The following is a 14,025-nucleotide window of genomic DNA, read 5'->3' as shown; positions in this document are numbered from 1 at the left end:
CTATAAACCTATGCCAGATACTAGGATTGTTTTTTTTTTTTTTTTTTTTTTTTTTTTTTTTGTTTTGTTTTGTTTTTTAGTATTATTGACTCTATTACAATGTAATATATATTCAATACTTTTTTAGATATTAGAATTGTTAATTATTAGCATGAATACTATACGTAGGTTAAAGGCTGTTCAGAAACATCGTACATTGAAATAAAATATTGTACTTCTGAATTTTTTATTGCTTTAATAGCAAAAAAAATTGGTTAGGTAGATCTTGACTGATGGGAATCAGAGATGAATTTTTGCTAATTTTTTTTTCTCCTAATTGATGTTTTTGACAGAAGAGGAAAAAAAAAAAAAAAAAAAAAAAACACCAAAGAAAGAGATGCACATTTGTAGCGTTACCTTACCTGGTGATTCGGTGAACACTTCAGAGTGGCCACCTAGCAACCACTTTGAATCTTTATATTTATATATATATATATATATATATATATATATATATATATATATATATATATATATATATTTACACACACACACACTAAATTGTTTTTTTTTTTTTAATTTAAATAACATTTTTATTTTTGTTTTAATCTTTTTCTTATTACAAAAAAAAAAAAAAAACATGTAACATAAATTTTGTATGTATGTATAATTTTAATAATATTCTTTTTAAATTTTAATAATTATTAATTTAATTAAATTGTATATGATTTAATTATAATTTAAAATAATTAAAATATAGTTAATATATATTAGTGAGTTTATAACAAATTTTGAAAAACCTCAAACTGTTGGAAAAAAAAAAAAAAAAGAGTTTTTGATATTGGATTAGATAATAGATGTTGATGTGGATGTTGGAGCCTACAAAAGTTGAGAAATAAAAAAATCTCAACGGTTAAGGTTGCTCTTAGACTACTAGCTCGTGAGTAAGGGGCTAAGGACAACCCCATCAATTGTTATTGTTAATAAATTTGTTTGTATATACAATAATATATTATATAATCATATAAGACAACGCGTCCAATTAGAGTTTAAATTTACTCCTATAAAATTTAAAATTTACATTTTTTTAAAGATTTCTATGTATAATATTCTTAGTTGTTATTTATACTATTAGAATTATAATATATATGAAATAGAATTAGGAATAAATCAATTTAATGATATAAATTTTTGTTATAAATTTATCTAAATATGTACATGGTTAGAGAATAGAGATTATATTAACTATATACTATTTTGTATACTATGAAAATAGACATTTAATTGAATATATAAACGTATAATTATATGTCTATATTATTATATTGTACATTCTAATATCTTTATTTAATATTTTTTATTTAATTTCATAAAGTCCAACATTGATAAAATATTAGTGTTCAAACTAGAATGACATGTTTGGTTCATGAAATAGGTCAATAATGGAATAATATTCCTTGAAATATACCTATTCCATTATTTGGTTGAATCTTTTTGTTATGGGAATAACATTTCCAGGAATGAGCTATTACCTTTGCAATGAGAATAATCATTCCTAAGGGGTCTTGGTATTAGCTATTCTCATGTCATTGAGAATAACTTTTATATCATAAATACTAAAAATACCATTTGCACATTATTTAATATTTATACCTCGTATTTAATAAATATAATATATTATATAAATGTATATATTTAATTAATTATAATTTTTATCCATCAATAAATTATATATATATATATATATATATATATATATATATATATATATAATATTAACTTTATAAGGCTCTTAAATTAAGCAGTCTGCCCATCCGCTTGGCAAGCGAATGGACATTACAATTGATATTATGGAACTTTGAGGCTCCTTTTATAGGAGCCTCAAGGCTCCATTCCCCACTTCTCCGATCAATGTAGGGAGGCTCCATTCCCCACTTTTCCGATCAATGTAGAATAAGTGATGAAACAAATATAAATATAAATATGTGTTTTTATTATAATAAATATGGAGTAATAATAATAATAATAATAATTATTATTATTATTATTATTTTGCATAAGAGTATTTATGTTTTTAAAGTTTATTTCATTTATATTCCTTTAAACAACTAAACACTGGAATATAATTACTAAAGTGTATTCCTTTAGCGAAACAAACAATATAATACAATTTATATTATATTATTCGTTATCTATTCAATTCCATGTGGAATAACATTTTTATTTCTTTCAAATTCATTCCGTGAATCAAACGTGCTAGAAGTTCAATAAGTTGCTTTTTCTGAAGATTATTATCCCCAAAATAATTTTTTAAAAAACATGGGAATATAACGCCGTAACGGCGAAACGCACCAAAATTCACATTATAGTTTATAATTTTCCTTCCGGCAGACGAAATTGCAGTTTCCGGCAATCTTTCGTCTTCTTCCCTCCACTCTCTCTCTCTCTCTCTCCCCGTGGTGTTCATGAGATTGACTAAATTACCATAAAATCCCTCCGGTTGAGACGAAATTAAAGTCATCAACACCGTCATCGGTTGACTCAAGTCCTCCCCCATACCAAATCTTAGGGTTTCGGCCGGCAATCACATACCAAATCTTAGGGTTCATGAATTCGCTTGTTTGCTTGCTTGTTTAGCACGCTTTTAATTCGCGGTTCATTTTAGGTTTAATGATTAATGAAGCACACTACGACTGATTAGTTATAGAAAATTTTTTGTATTGTTTGGATATATAATTGATATGTATGAATGGCGAACGCCGGGGAAGAGGAAAACGACGCCGTTCTGAGCGATGTCGAGGCCGACGAGCCTGCGGCGATCGATGTTGAGACTCCGTCCCCGGAAGACGTATCCCTGGAGAAATTCCGGGAGGTCCTTGCCGAGCTCGATCGCGAGAGGCAAGCGCGCATCGCCGCGGAGAATTCCAAATCCCAATTGGAAGTCTCCCTCAACCGATTGAAAGTCCTAGCTCACGAGGCTATTAGGAAGCGCGATGAGTCGTCGAAGCAGCGGGATCAGGCCTTGCGCGAGAAGGAAGAGGCTTTGGTGAAGGTTGATAAGGTATCGACCGAGCTTAGTGGGGCGGTTAAGGAGAAAGATGAACTTTCGAAGCAGAACGAAGAGTTGCAAAAAGAATTTGAAGAAGTGATGAAAGTGAAAGAATCGAAGAGGGTGGAAGTCGAGACTGCAGCTTCGATGTTGGTGAGTGGGATTGATAAAATATCCGGGAAAGTGAGTCATTTTAAGAATTTTACCGCCGGTGGATTGCCTAGGTCTCAGAAATATACAGGCTTGCCAGCAGTGGCTTATGGGGTGATCAAAAGGACAAATGATATAGTGGAAGAAATGTTGAGGCAGATTGACTCAACTACCAAGTCTAGGAACGAGGCTCGGGAACAGATGGATCAGAGGAATTACCAGATTGCTATTGAGATTTCACAACTTGAAGCAACAATTAGTGGTTTGAGAGAGGAGATTTTAAAGAAAGATTCCCTTGTTGAGGATCTGCGGAAGTCGCTGGCTGATAAAGATAAGAGCTTTTCAGAGTACGAAAGGGAGATGCTTGATAAGCAAAATGCCATGGAAAGTGAATTGATAGGGTTGAGGCAGATGCTGAGTGAGTCTGAAGGTAAAATGAGCAGTTTGGAGTTGAAGTTGGAGTCACTAAGATCTTTACTGACTGACCAATTGAATTATGTATCAAAAATACACAAACAGGTTTGCAATGTAATAAAGGTAGTGGATGTTACAAAGTCATCTGAATTATCAGATTCCTTGTTTCTTGCTCTAGAAATGGACGTTGAGGAGAATATGAGAGCATCTTTGGCAGGATTGGAGTCCATATATGATTTAAGTCAAATTGGTTTTGAAAAAACAAGGGATCTGATGGAGGAGAAGAATCGTGAAGTGAAAGGCCTTAAAGAATGGGTTTCGCAGCTGATGCAGGAGAAAGAACAAATTGGGTCTTTATTACGAAGTGCTTTGTCAAGAAGGGCATCAGTGGATTTGTCATCCAAAACAAATGAGCTGTTTAAAATAGCAGAAAATGGATTGAAAGAGGCTGGGATAAATTATAGGTTCAATAATAACCTTGGGGAGCATAAATCTCCAGCTTTGGATGATAAATTGCAGGCTTCAGACACAGAAGAAGATGAAGTATATGCTTTGGTAAGTTATTGCTGGTCTTATTTAAAGGGAAAATCCTCACTCTGTTTCTCATTCATCATTTTTCAAGACAGGCTGGCACTTTAGAGAACATTATCAAGCAGTCTCAGCTTGAGATCATTGAGCTTAAACATTCACTGGAAGAGCAAAGGTACCTTCTGTTCATCTTTGGTTGTATTGGCCTGATGCTATATGATTAAAGAGTAAACCCCATAATGCTGTGAGGTCTGTGTGGATTCTATCATGAATATCTCCACTCTCCAGAAATCTTTCTAACTTTGAATGATGTAAAGGATTGCAGTAGTAAGAAATTAAGGACCAAGATATAGGCTAATTATATCATTCTAATAAGACTATCAGAAAGTCTGATGTTACTGGTATTTGCTTTGTCCAAGAGATAAGGAATATGACCTTGAGCATTTTTGCATTAAATGCATATCTGAGCCACACTATATCTTTTGTCATGCCCTGTTACCCCTTTTTTTGGGTTCTGTGAATAAAATGTTATGACAATGACAGATGGGAATTCTGGTAATGGTGGCAAATTTTATCAAAATTTGTTTTCTTTGCTTGCCTATAGATATGGTTACTGCTTTAGCTAAGTAATATTTTTCTAATGCTTATTTGAACTTGTTTGTACATTCTTCTCGACTTGGAAGCATCAAATCTATGTGTATTTTTTCTTAGACCAAGGCCAACTGAAGGTTATTGTTTTTCATTTTGCTTTGCTAAATCAAGGGCGGAGTCAAGTTTACTTAAGGAACATGTGGATGCTCAAGCAAAGGAACTGAGCCAATGGAAGCAACAGGTAGAGGAGCTTGAGGAGAAAGAGAGGGTCGCAAAAGAAAATGTAAGTTTACCTTCACTGTATGTATCTTTAACATGCAATGCAGTTAGTGGTATAGGGAGACTTCTTTTATATATGTTAGATTGAGAAAATGCGTTAGTCATAGTATTATCTTGATGCCAGTTCATATTCTTATGCTTGTGCTGTAATCTAGGTTGAAGGGCTTATGCTGGACATTGCTGCTGCTGAAGAAGAAATCAGAAGGTGGAAAGTAGCAGCTCAGCAAGAAGCTGCAGCTGGGAAATCTGTTGAACAAGAATATCTGGCACAGGTATGCTTGATGCTTTCTTGAACCCCTCTTCTTGCATTTGACCTTTGAGTCTCTGGTAGATCAATTTTTAAATAAATTGTATCTCTGGTAACTTAAGCCCAAGATCAACAATTTCGTAAGCTTTAGGTACTCTTAACGCAAGCATGAGCATGAACTGTCCTAAATTTTGTTAACAGAGTCTTTTGAATGAATTCTTAGTAATCAATAGTTGATTGAATTCATTGCATGGGAAACTAATAGGTTTGTCAACACGGTCTTTAGAGTTCCTCGTGATATGTTGTTTGAAAGAGCTAGAGTGGAAGGAGAATATTTATTGAGGATTTTTATTTTATCTCGCACTGCCTTCTGGTATTGAACTATTATTACTTGATAGAAAAACAGTGTTTCTTAAATTTATCATGGTTAAAACTTAAGTAGTCAATGGGTCAATGCTGTTGTAAAATTCTGCTTGACCTCAGAATTAAATACAGGATAACATTATTATTTCAACCTAATTCTTAGTAATGAAGGTTTGGATTAAATGGAAACTGAAATAAAAATTAAATACGGAGTACCATTTTTTGTTCTAAGTTCTAACTAAATTTCGTGATTGACTGATAACTGGTCCAACAGTGTTTGTCCTTTTAATTTTCTTCGCCCCCTTTTTTCTTGGCTTTGCATAGAATATTATGAATGAAAATAGAACAAGATTTCTTCACATATGCAACAAGAAGGATCAGCAATAGAATTTGGTGGCTTTAGCAATTCTAACTGTAAAATTAGGTGTTCAAAATGTGGCAGATATTTTTGCCAACATGAGCCGGAGTTCCTTTTTCTGGCTTTGAACTGTTGAGTATTGAGACCTTTCTGCATAGATTGGAGATATCATGTTTTATGTAACTAAGCTCTTATGTCATTGACACATCGTCTAGTTTGTTACTTGGGAATGAATAATGAACTTCTGAAGACACGTGACATCTGCTACATAGAACTTAATCAATACATGGACCTTTCGGTTACACAATCTCAGTGGGTATGCACCAATGTCCTCCATTAGTTATAACAATGTGTTCTATGACTCCTGCAGTTGTCTGCCATACGCCAGGAGCTTGAAGAAGCGAAACGGAGTGTGATAGAGTCAGAGAAGAAGCTCAAATTCAAAGAAGAAACTGCAGCTGCAGCCATGGCCGCGAGAGATGCAGCTGAGAAATCATTGCGACTGGCAGATTCAAGGGCAACTAGGTTGAGAGAGAGATTGGAAGAGCTCACTCACCAGCTCGAAGAGTTGGATTCCAGGGAAACCTCCAGACCAGGCCTAACCAGACCCAGATACATATGCTGGCCTTGGCAATGGCTAGGCATAGATTTTGTAGGTACTAACAGGCCCACCGAATCGCAACGCGATGGTTCAAACGAAATGGAGCTTTCTGAACCCCTTATCTGAATTCTTTTGCCCCATACTTACCCCATCCTCCTTCCTCTGTATATCTATTCTTAAGTGTGAACCTCTTAGAGAATGAAAGCTGTGTGACAAAAATAGAGAATACATTTCCCAACCCTTATCCAGGTAATTGGAGTTTCATCAACTGTTTATGGTACACAGGAGAGAGATTAGTTTTGCACTTTTGCCTGCCTTAATAATCACCAGTTTTCCACTTTTTAAAAATTCCAATTCCTGGCTTTTGTTATGACTCAAATTTGGTTAACAAAACTACAATTTTCTGTCTGTGAAGAGTTTAAATTATCTCCCCATACAACATAGCTCAGTTGATTCTTGGGTGATAGATCATATAAGATTGAACACTGACAGTCGCAGTGTGAGAGTTATATCTAATGTGGTGGGCTCCTTGTGGGTACTAGACGTTTGGTCATCTCACCTAATGAGCCCTGAAGGTGAGGGAATTTTACATTTTGTGCCTTTTTGAGCAAAGAGTTTGAATTACATGTGTTATTCATCTCAGGTACACTACACAATAGTCCATCCTCAGAATGGGATAAATACATTTTCAAGGAAAAAAACAAATGCAATAGCACCATTCATCAATGAAGTTTAAAGTTACAGTAAACTACTTAACCAATTAATGAGACATTAAAAACAAAATTAACCTCGTTCTAACGTTATTTTCATCGTCTCCAATCTCAACGCTTTGTGCTGCACCTTTTTGCAATCAAGATCCCAGTGGGAGGACTAGAAACCATGATTGTGCAATGGCTATAGAGCCAATATGAGTACTTGAGAATCCCCCCCAGATCAGACCTCACTCTGAACAGACCCTTCACTTCAAACCTAACTTTCCCATTCTCAATCTGAGTTCTCAGCTTCTGACTGTGATCTGCAGAAAGCCCAACCTGGCTGGTCACAAAGTGCACATCTTGGAACTTGTATTCATGGTTCATCATGGAGAATTGCTGGATATAAGTGGATGCAATGGGAGATTTGTCATGGTAAAGATCCACGACTGCGTAATGGAACTCCACCTTGCCTTTCTTGTTTGGGTTTGTGAAGTTTGCGAGCAGGGTGAGATCTGCGTTGAGGAGGTAGCCCATGTCGAGGTAGGCGGCGTTGAGGGTGGCGCTGGAAATGTCGAATTTGGGGTTTCTTGGGCGGAAAACTAGATAGATTACGAGGATTGCTAGGAGGGCTAAGATGACTAGGATCCAGAAGAGGGTGCAGCAGGCTGCGATGAGCCATGCTAAGGGATTGGTTTTGGTTCTTGATGGCACCCTCAGGTGAGGGTGGTGGTGGTGGTGGTGCGGCTGGCCTTGGGGGCCGCTGCGTCGCGGCGGCTGTGGAGGTGGCTGAGCTTTGGGGGGCTGCCGCTGTGGAGGAACTAAGTCAATGTAATCATCTTCCGGCGGCTTTGACCGGGGGTGTTGCTGGGGAACAAAATTTGCAGGGAGCGGCGCCGCTGATGTACCCGGACGGTGATCAGACGGCGGCGGCGGCGGCGAGGAATCCCGGTGGGGAGGAGGTGGCTGAGGTACTGCAACTTTAGACCGCGGCCTCCGTGACTGCGGCGGGTAGAACGTAGGCCCATGCCGCGGCGGCTCCGGCGTTTCCGGGAGCTGCGGCGGAAGAAAATGGGGATTGTTGTCACGCTGCTGCTGCGGCATCGTTGATTTGTAGAGCTTGGAAATGGAGCTTTGCTTAGAGGGAAGAAGAAGAAGAAGGAGGAGGTTAATGAGAACATGTTTGGAGTAGTATGATTGATGGGAGGGCAAAGAATCAGATTTGAGTTAAGCATGGAAGGCAAGCAATCTTTTAGTATAATCTATCTTTTTAACTATACCAATTTCCTTGCTAAAAGCTCTCTGCTATATATTCTCCACTTTACCAAGTTGAGTATCTGCAGATCCGCTGTAACATAACAGTATTTGAATATTGTGATAACAGGAAAAAAAATGATATCCCCATATATTTTTATATTTACACTTTGAAATTGAGGTTTCTTTGTATGAAGTTGTGGAATCAGGTGGCTTTGCACATGCAAGGGGTCAAAGGGTTCTCCCATATATCATAGTTTGGGAAGGTTTGTTCAGGCAATCCAGTCCTTGTCCTGTGACTAATCACAACATCATCTTTTAAGGTAGCCCATCCCATGTAGGGGTCACCTAAGAATTTGGACATGAGATGCTTGTCTGGTTTAATAGATTTCTGGGTATGACCCATGTACCTTCTATACCCTATTACCAGTTTCGCAAAGTTCCCTCCATGGCTCATCACAAAAACATCTGATTTCAAGCAAACCAGGAAGTCTAGGGCTGCCAACATTGTCATATGTTTCCTCATACCATCCAACTCCTTTTTTGTTGCTAATTCCTCCTTTCTAACCTGTATGTGTTACAATATAATAACGTTCAGGTTTGTAACGAACGATCAGAGTTGAAGAATTAAAGAGTGTGTTTAATTTGTCTCGACTTACAAGATTAGGGAACATGTTTCTGAGTGGCGCCATGGTGTTCTCTCCCCCATACACCTCTCCAGAAGCAACATATATTTGGGTTTCTTTAGGATACCCCATTGCTCGAAGCAAAAGTGCAACTTCACCCGGCTCGAGAGGGCACCACCCCTCCTTCCTCTTCTGCAGTGCAAATTGCCACAAATGTGAACCATCCTGCAGGTGCAAGTTCGGATTATAAAGAATTGAAGGATATATTTTATCTCGATTAAAAGTCTAAACTCGGCCTAACCTTGAACCGTTCAGGCCATTCATTCTTTCTATATGCAGCCATGAGAGTCTTCTCCAACCTTGTTCCCCCGAAATCACAGAATGATAAGCCCACCATCCCCTTCTCAAACCTTAAATGTAGTGCCCTGCAGATTAAGCGCAAATGGTTAACATTGAGGGTGGTATATATGTAACTCTAAAAGTCAATGACTAAAATTAGAAATGAGTTATATATAGTCTGAAGATTAAATCTGGAATTAACCCGAACTTATATAGACACATTACATGAAAGGATTTGAAGTGCCATTGCGGTTTCTCATCCTTGAGACCAATTGATCAGCCATTTGCTCAATCTCAGGAAGAAATTTGAGAGCATGATAGTTCACCCTGCACCTCAACCTGTTTATCTCAGGAGGAACATTATCGTACCTGAACCATATATACACCCACACAATGGTCGGTTGTTTCATGTCGAATAGTCATCATCATATCATAAAAGGAAATTAAAGAATCTATACCCAAGTCGATCAACAAACGGTTTCAACATCATTATCTTCTTCTCCTTTATTCTTGGCAAAACATTATCCAGATAAAACTGTTCTGAAGCATATTTGGGAATGTTCTTTACTGTACGCCTGCCATGCATCACACAAAATCTTTGAATACCCTCAAACCGAAACCCAAACCCTAACTATACCACAAAAGCTCATCAGTAGTCGAGATGGGACACATCATGAAAGAAACCAAACCTTATGTCTCCGAACAGTTCTGGTTTGTCGTCAGTAAAAAACCTACTGGGTATATCACGAACAATTCGCACGTCGTCCTTTAAATAGTCAATAAAATGATCAACATCAAATATGTCCTCAAATTCACTGCAATCATTTCAAAAACCCAGATCAGAAAAACATGCATGAATCCATTATTCGAAACCATTTTAAGGTTAAGCCAAAATTGACTTACGTTGGGTCTTGCCATATCCGATCTTGTTTTAACACTGGCAAAATAAGGGTAGTATTCATTAGCTTTGCCACTGCAACAGCATTGCATATCTGCATGCATGCATGCATGCCAAGTAAGAAGACAAGTAGCAACCCTTGCACACCCCTGCCCCTTATAATGATTGCAGGTTTTTCTCGTCAAAAAAAAAAAAAAAAAAAAAGAGAGCACACATTCATCTTCAAACAGTCATGAAGAAGAACCAAAAAGGAACAACATACAGCAATTCTCTGCTGGTTTAAACCACCCTCAGCATGTATATATATGTATCCATTTGTTTCATTTTCGGAAGGAAGATCTGCAAATAATCAAGAATATAATAATGAATGAATGTAATATGGTTTATTTATATAATTTATTTTATTATTACATACAAGGAGAATTAATCTCAAAACCACTCATAGAAGAGCCTTACACTTATATTGTTGAATTACACTATTTTTTTTTATGTAGGGTGTGTTTGGTTCGCACATGAGAATCGAAATCGGAATGAGTATCAAATACTTGGTAATGGTAATGGGTTTTGGTGAAAGTATTTAACATGTTTGGTAGTATGGTGGAATGGGAATGGTTACCAATAGTAGTGCTTGAGAATGAATAAGAGAATGAAACCCTTATTTTATTTGGGTATGGGTTTGACAATTGATGTGGTATTCGAAACCCATGGTAGTATTCTAAAAACCTATCAACCAAACAACAACAATCACTTTCATACCCATTCCTATGGACAAAACCCACCAACCAAACACACTCGTAGTAGTTTAAAATGTATACCTTGTAGCTTGTATCTTGTATATATTAATTTTTTTTTTCAAAGTTGTTAATTTTCAGTTTATAAAATATAAATTTACTAATAATATATACATGCAATCTAACAATTATACAACCCCGCCTAACATCAATTATCACATATATGTATATTGATGGAATTAATTAAACCGGGGGTCCGACTTAACTAACCCGAATAAGAATACGAATAGTAAATAAATGATACGAATGATATAGTAAAGGCCGTGAGACCGTAGGTTGTATTAAATGCCATAGAATTGGCTATTACAATAGTATTTTAGGACAAAGTATATAGAAAATGTAGATCGTGTCCTAACTAGACAAGGTGGGGGGTTTTTATACAACCCCGCCCCTAACCGCCACCCCCTAAAGCGGGGGTGGTTAGATCTGAGTTGACCGCGCCTGGTCTCGCGACCGGGCCGTGCTGTGGGGCCAGGCCGAGCCCGTCATGGGCTCGGGCCGAGCCCATTTGGAGGTCGGCCCGGCCTCCGACGTGGCCCGTGCGGGGCCACGTGGCGAGGCCCCGTCCGGGGCGGGTACGTGGCGCCGCCCCGGAACCCGTCATATATATATAGTACCTGATGAAGTTATGCCCTCACGTCGTTCAGCACAAGCCTTCCATGAAGTTGTGGCAGAATAAGGATTCTCCCATAAGGAAGGAGGCTCCTTAACCTAGTATGTGAAAGCTAGAGTTAACATAGTAAAAATGGTTAGTTGTTAGTTTAATGTATTGATGAGTTTGAGAAAGAATTGAAGTTACCCAAGGACAATGAAGAGTTATGCCCTCCTTGTTGCATAAATAGGGTGTATTATTCTACAGGGAAAACAACAAAATAATTACATGCATGCATATACACTTACAATTAACAAGTCACAACATACTGGCTCAAACTAAGAAAAGCAATAGGTGCTCCCGCGAAGAATCGAGCTTATAACATCGTGGTTACCAAGATAACCGTCCTACCAATCTGACTAAATTGAAGTTGCTCATAAAAAAACTTTTTATGAGTTGCGGAAGACTGCACCCACAATCACTACCCAAAAATGAGTATGGGATAAAGTCTACTCTTAAATAATAGCGTACAAATCAGACAAGAAAATAAACCGCATTATTATATATGAAGATAAATATAACCTCAAGGGAGAGCTTACAAATCGGTTGAAAACTGAAAACGCTGAAATCATTACGAAAAGGAGTAAAAACGACACAATCATCTTGTATTTGCGAAGGTGAGACCCCGACTTGTCGTCGATACAGAAGCAACGGAGGCGTTCTCGGTGGCGGCCACGGTAGCCATCGACGACGGCGGAGAAACTGTTCACGGAAGACGCCGCCGCAGCTCGGTTTCCCACAGAGCTACAGTGGTCAGTGGCGGATCGGAGCTCCGGCATGAGTGCGTGTAGGGGAGGCCATTTACGTATCCTGTAGGGGTTATACTGTGCGTGTCGGTGGTCTGAGTGTCCGGTGACGTTTCTTTAGTCGCTGTCGAATATCCGATGAAGACTTCTGTTATCCATTAAGATAAAGGTACAATGACCATAATTTTTCTCCAAGATTTTCTTGTCTCTTCCTTAACAAACAATCCACGTGATTTGTGTGTAAATAAATAACTAAAAATGAGAAAATAAATAAAAACAAACAAATATATTTGTAATTACTACTTATAACCTTAATAAGAGTATCACCAATAATTAAATTTGAAAGGTATTTATCAAAAAATTTGATTAGCAATGACGGAGTAAGAAAATAAAAGATATAAAAATAATTAATTTTACAAATATAAGTTTTTTAAGAACAACTCCAAGAAAAAATTTTGAGTAATTTTTTCATAAGCAATTTTTTTACAAAATTTTTTCCTGCAAATACAGCAATATATTTTCGCAATAATGGCTATGTAAATACTCTTCTATATATAACTTTTACTCTTGCATTTGATTTTTTTGGCGTAAATACATTTTTTTGAAGTCTAAAAATACAACAAAAAGTACACATTTAAATAATCTTATTCTTGTCGTCTATAAAAATACATTGAAAAACACAATTAGATAACGTGTGACATCAAAGGCACGCAAATCTAAACAGATGCATCAGAGTGGGGAACCCACCCCCAGGCTGTATTCATTTTCTGATATTTTTACCAAATTAATTTTATTTTTTGCCCAGTTCATTTTTATTCTTTTTTTTTTTTTTTTTCAAAATATACTTCTTTGATACTAGTATTATTGTGATATAAGCATTTTATCATCTGTCAATAAAATTGTTTAAGTGACATTAAATATATGAGTTTATTCAATTCTTTTTTTTTTTTGAATGCTACACAAAAATCAATAACGCCTTCATTAAGTCTCGAATTCACAACCTTCCAAATAAAAATCCAACTCGAATACCATTAGACCATATAATCTTGGTGAGTTATCTAATTTTAAGTGTTAAGTTTTCTTTCTTTTTTATCCTAAATTTATATCTGTTATTTTACTTTAAGTCATTTTTTTCAAAATACCCCTGTTAGTCCTATTATTATTATTATTATTGTGGCATGATCATTTTTCATGTCTCTGTTAATAAATATGTCTAAATGATATTAAAAATGTTCAATTTTTTTTTCTTCTTTGTAATAAAATTGTTATTCATACATAAGTGTCTTGCAAAATTTATTAAAATACACAAAAATATATTAATGATATTAAAATAAATAAATAAAATCTTAAACCATGAAAATATTTTTTTTTTGAATGTTACTGACTCTATTACAATGTAATATCTGTTCATATACTTTCTCAATTATTGAAACACAAAGAGCCAATAACACCTCCACTGGGGCTCAAA

The 14,025-nt window shown here is 36.4% G+C and overlaps 3 protein-coding genes across 3 annotated transcripts; 1 reads left to right on the top strand and 2 right to left on the bottom strand.

The window, feature by feature from the left end:
* Positions 1 to 2,340: 2,340 nt before the first annotated feature.
* Positions 2,341 to 6,938, top strand: LOC109171989 (paramyosin). Its single transcript, XM_019321110.1, has 5 exons — positions 2,341 to 4,147; positions 4,219 to 4,295; positions 4,883 to 4,994; positions 5,146 to 5,262; positions 6,329 to 6,938. The coding sequence occupies exons 1-5, from the start codon at positions 2,729 to 2,731 to the stop codon at positions 6,683 to 6,685; spliced, it is 2,082 nt and encodes a 693-aa protein (XP_019176655.1). The 5' UTR covers positions 2,341 to 2,728; the 3' UTR covers positions 6,686 to 6,938.
* A 240-nt stretch (positions 6,939 to 7,178) lies between these two features.
* On the bottom strand, positions 7,179 to 8,521 carry LOC109171995. Its single transcript, XM_019321117.1, has one exon. The coding sequence runs from the start codon at positions 8,353 to 8,355 to the stop codon at positions 7,381 to 7,383; it is 975 nt and encodes a 324-aa protein (XP_019176662.1). The 5' UTR covers positions 8,356 to 8,521; the 3' UTR covers positions 7,179 to 7,380.
* A 120-nt stretch (positions 8,522 to 8,641) lies between these two features.
* Positions 8,642 to 12,708, bottom strand: LOC109171992 (uncharacterized protein At1g04910-like). The gene is made up of 11 exons (XM_019321113.1): positions 12,351 to 12,708; positions 11,959 to 12,012; positions 11,781 to 11,870; positions 10,631 to 10,708; positions 10,374 to 10,462; positions 10,160 to 10,285; positions 9,929 to 10,045; positions 9,696 to 9,839; positions 9,433 to 9,556; positions 9,165 to 9,356; positions 8,642 to 9,073 (listed from the first exon to the last, which is right to left on the bottom strand). The coding sequence occupies exons 1-11, from the start codon at positions 12,588 to 12,590 to the stop codon at positions 8,711 to 8,713; spliced, it is 1,617 nt and encodes a 538-aa protein (XP_019176658.1). The 5' UTR covers positions 12,591 to 12,708; the 3' UTR covers positions 8,642 to 8,710.
* Positions 12,709 to 14,025: the final 1,317 nt, after the last annotated feature.

Source organism: Ipomoea nil, unplaced genomic scaffold (assembly GCF_001879475.1).
Source record: "Ipomoea nil cultivar Tokyo-kokei standard unplaced genomic scaffold, Asagao_1.1 scaffold0382, whole genome shotgun sequence".
Classification (NCBI taxonomy): domain Eukaryota; kingdom Viridiplantae; phylum Streptophyta; class Magnoliopsida; order Solanales; family Convolvulaceae; genus Ipomoea; species Ipomoea nil.
Note: the sequence above shows the minus strand (reverse complement) of the source record. Positions and strands in the feature narration are given on the sequence as shown.

What these genes read in the sequence shown, in the direction of transcription:
- LOC109171989 (XM_019321110.1), top strand. Translation starts at nt 2,729, where the DNA reads ATGGCGAACGCCGGGGAAGAGGAAAACGACGCCGTTCTGAGCGATGTC. An exon ending in CATTCACTGGAAGAGCAAAG is followed by an intron (nt 4,296 to 4,882) that starts GTACCTTCTGTT and finishes TGCTAAATCAAG; the next exon opens with GGCGGAGTCAAGTTTACTTA. An exon ending in AGAGGGTCGCAAAAGAAAAT is followed by an intron (nt 4,995 to 5,145) that starts GTAAGTTTACCT and finishes GCTGTAATCTAG; the next exon opens with GTTGAAGGGCTTATGCTGGA.
- LOC109171995 (XM_019321117.1), bottom strand. Translation starts at nt 8,355, where the DNA reads ATGCCGCAGCAGCAGCGTGACAACAATCCCCATTTTCTTCCGCCGCAG.
- LOC109171992 (XM_019321113.1), bottom strand. Translation starts at nt 12,590, where the DNA reads ATGCCGGAGCTCCGATCCGCCACTGACCACTGTAGCTCTGTGGGAAAC. An exon ending in TTTCAGTTTTCAACCGATTT is followed by an intron (nt 12,013 to 12,350) that starts GTAAGCTCTCCC and finishes TTTTCCCTGTAG; the next exon opens with AATAATACACCCTATTTATG. An exon ending in AATGGCCTGAACGGTTCAAG is followed by an intron (nt 9,357 to 9,432) that starts GTTAGGCCGAGT and finishes TTGCACCTGCAG; the next exon opens with GATGGTTCACATTTGTGGCA.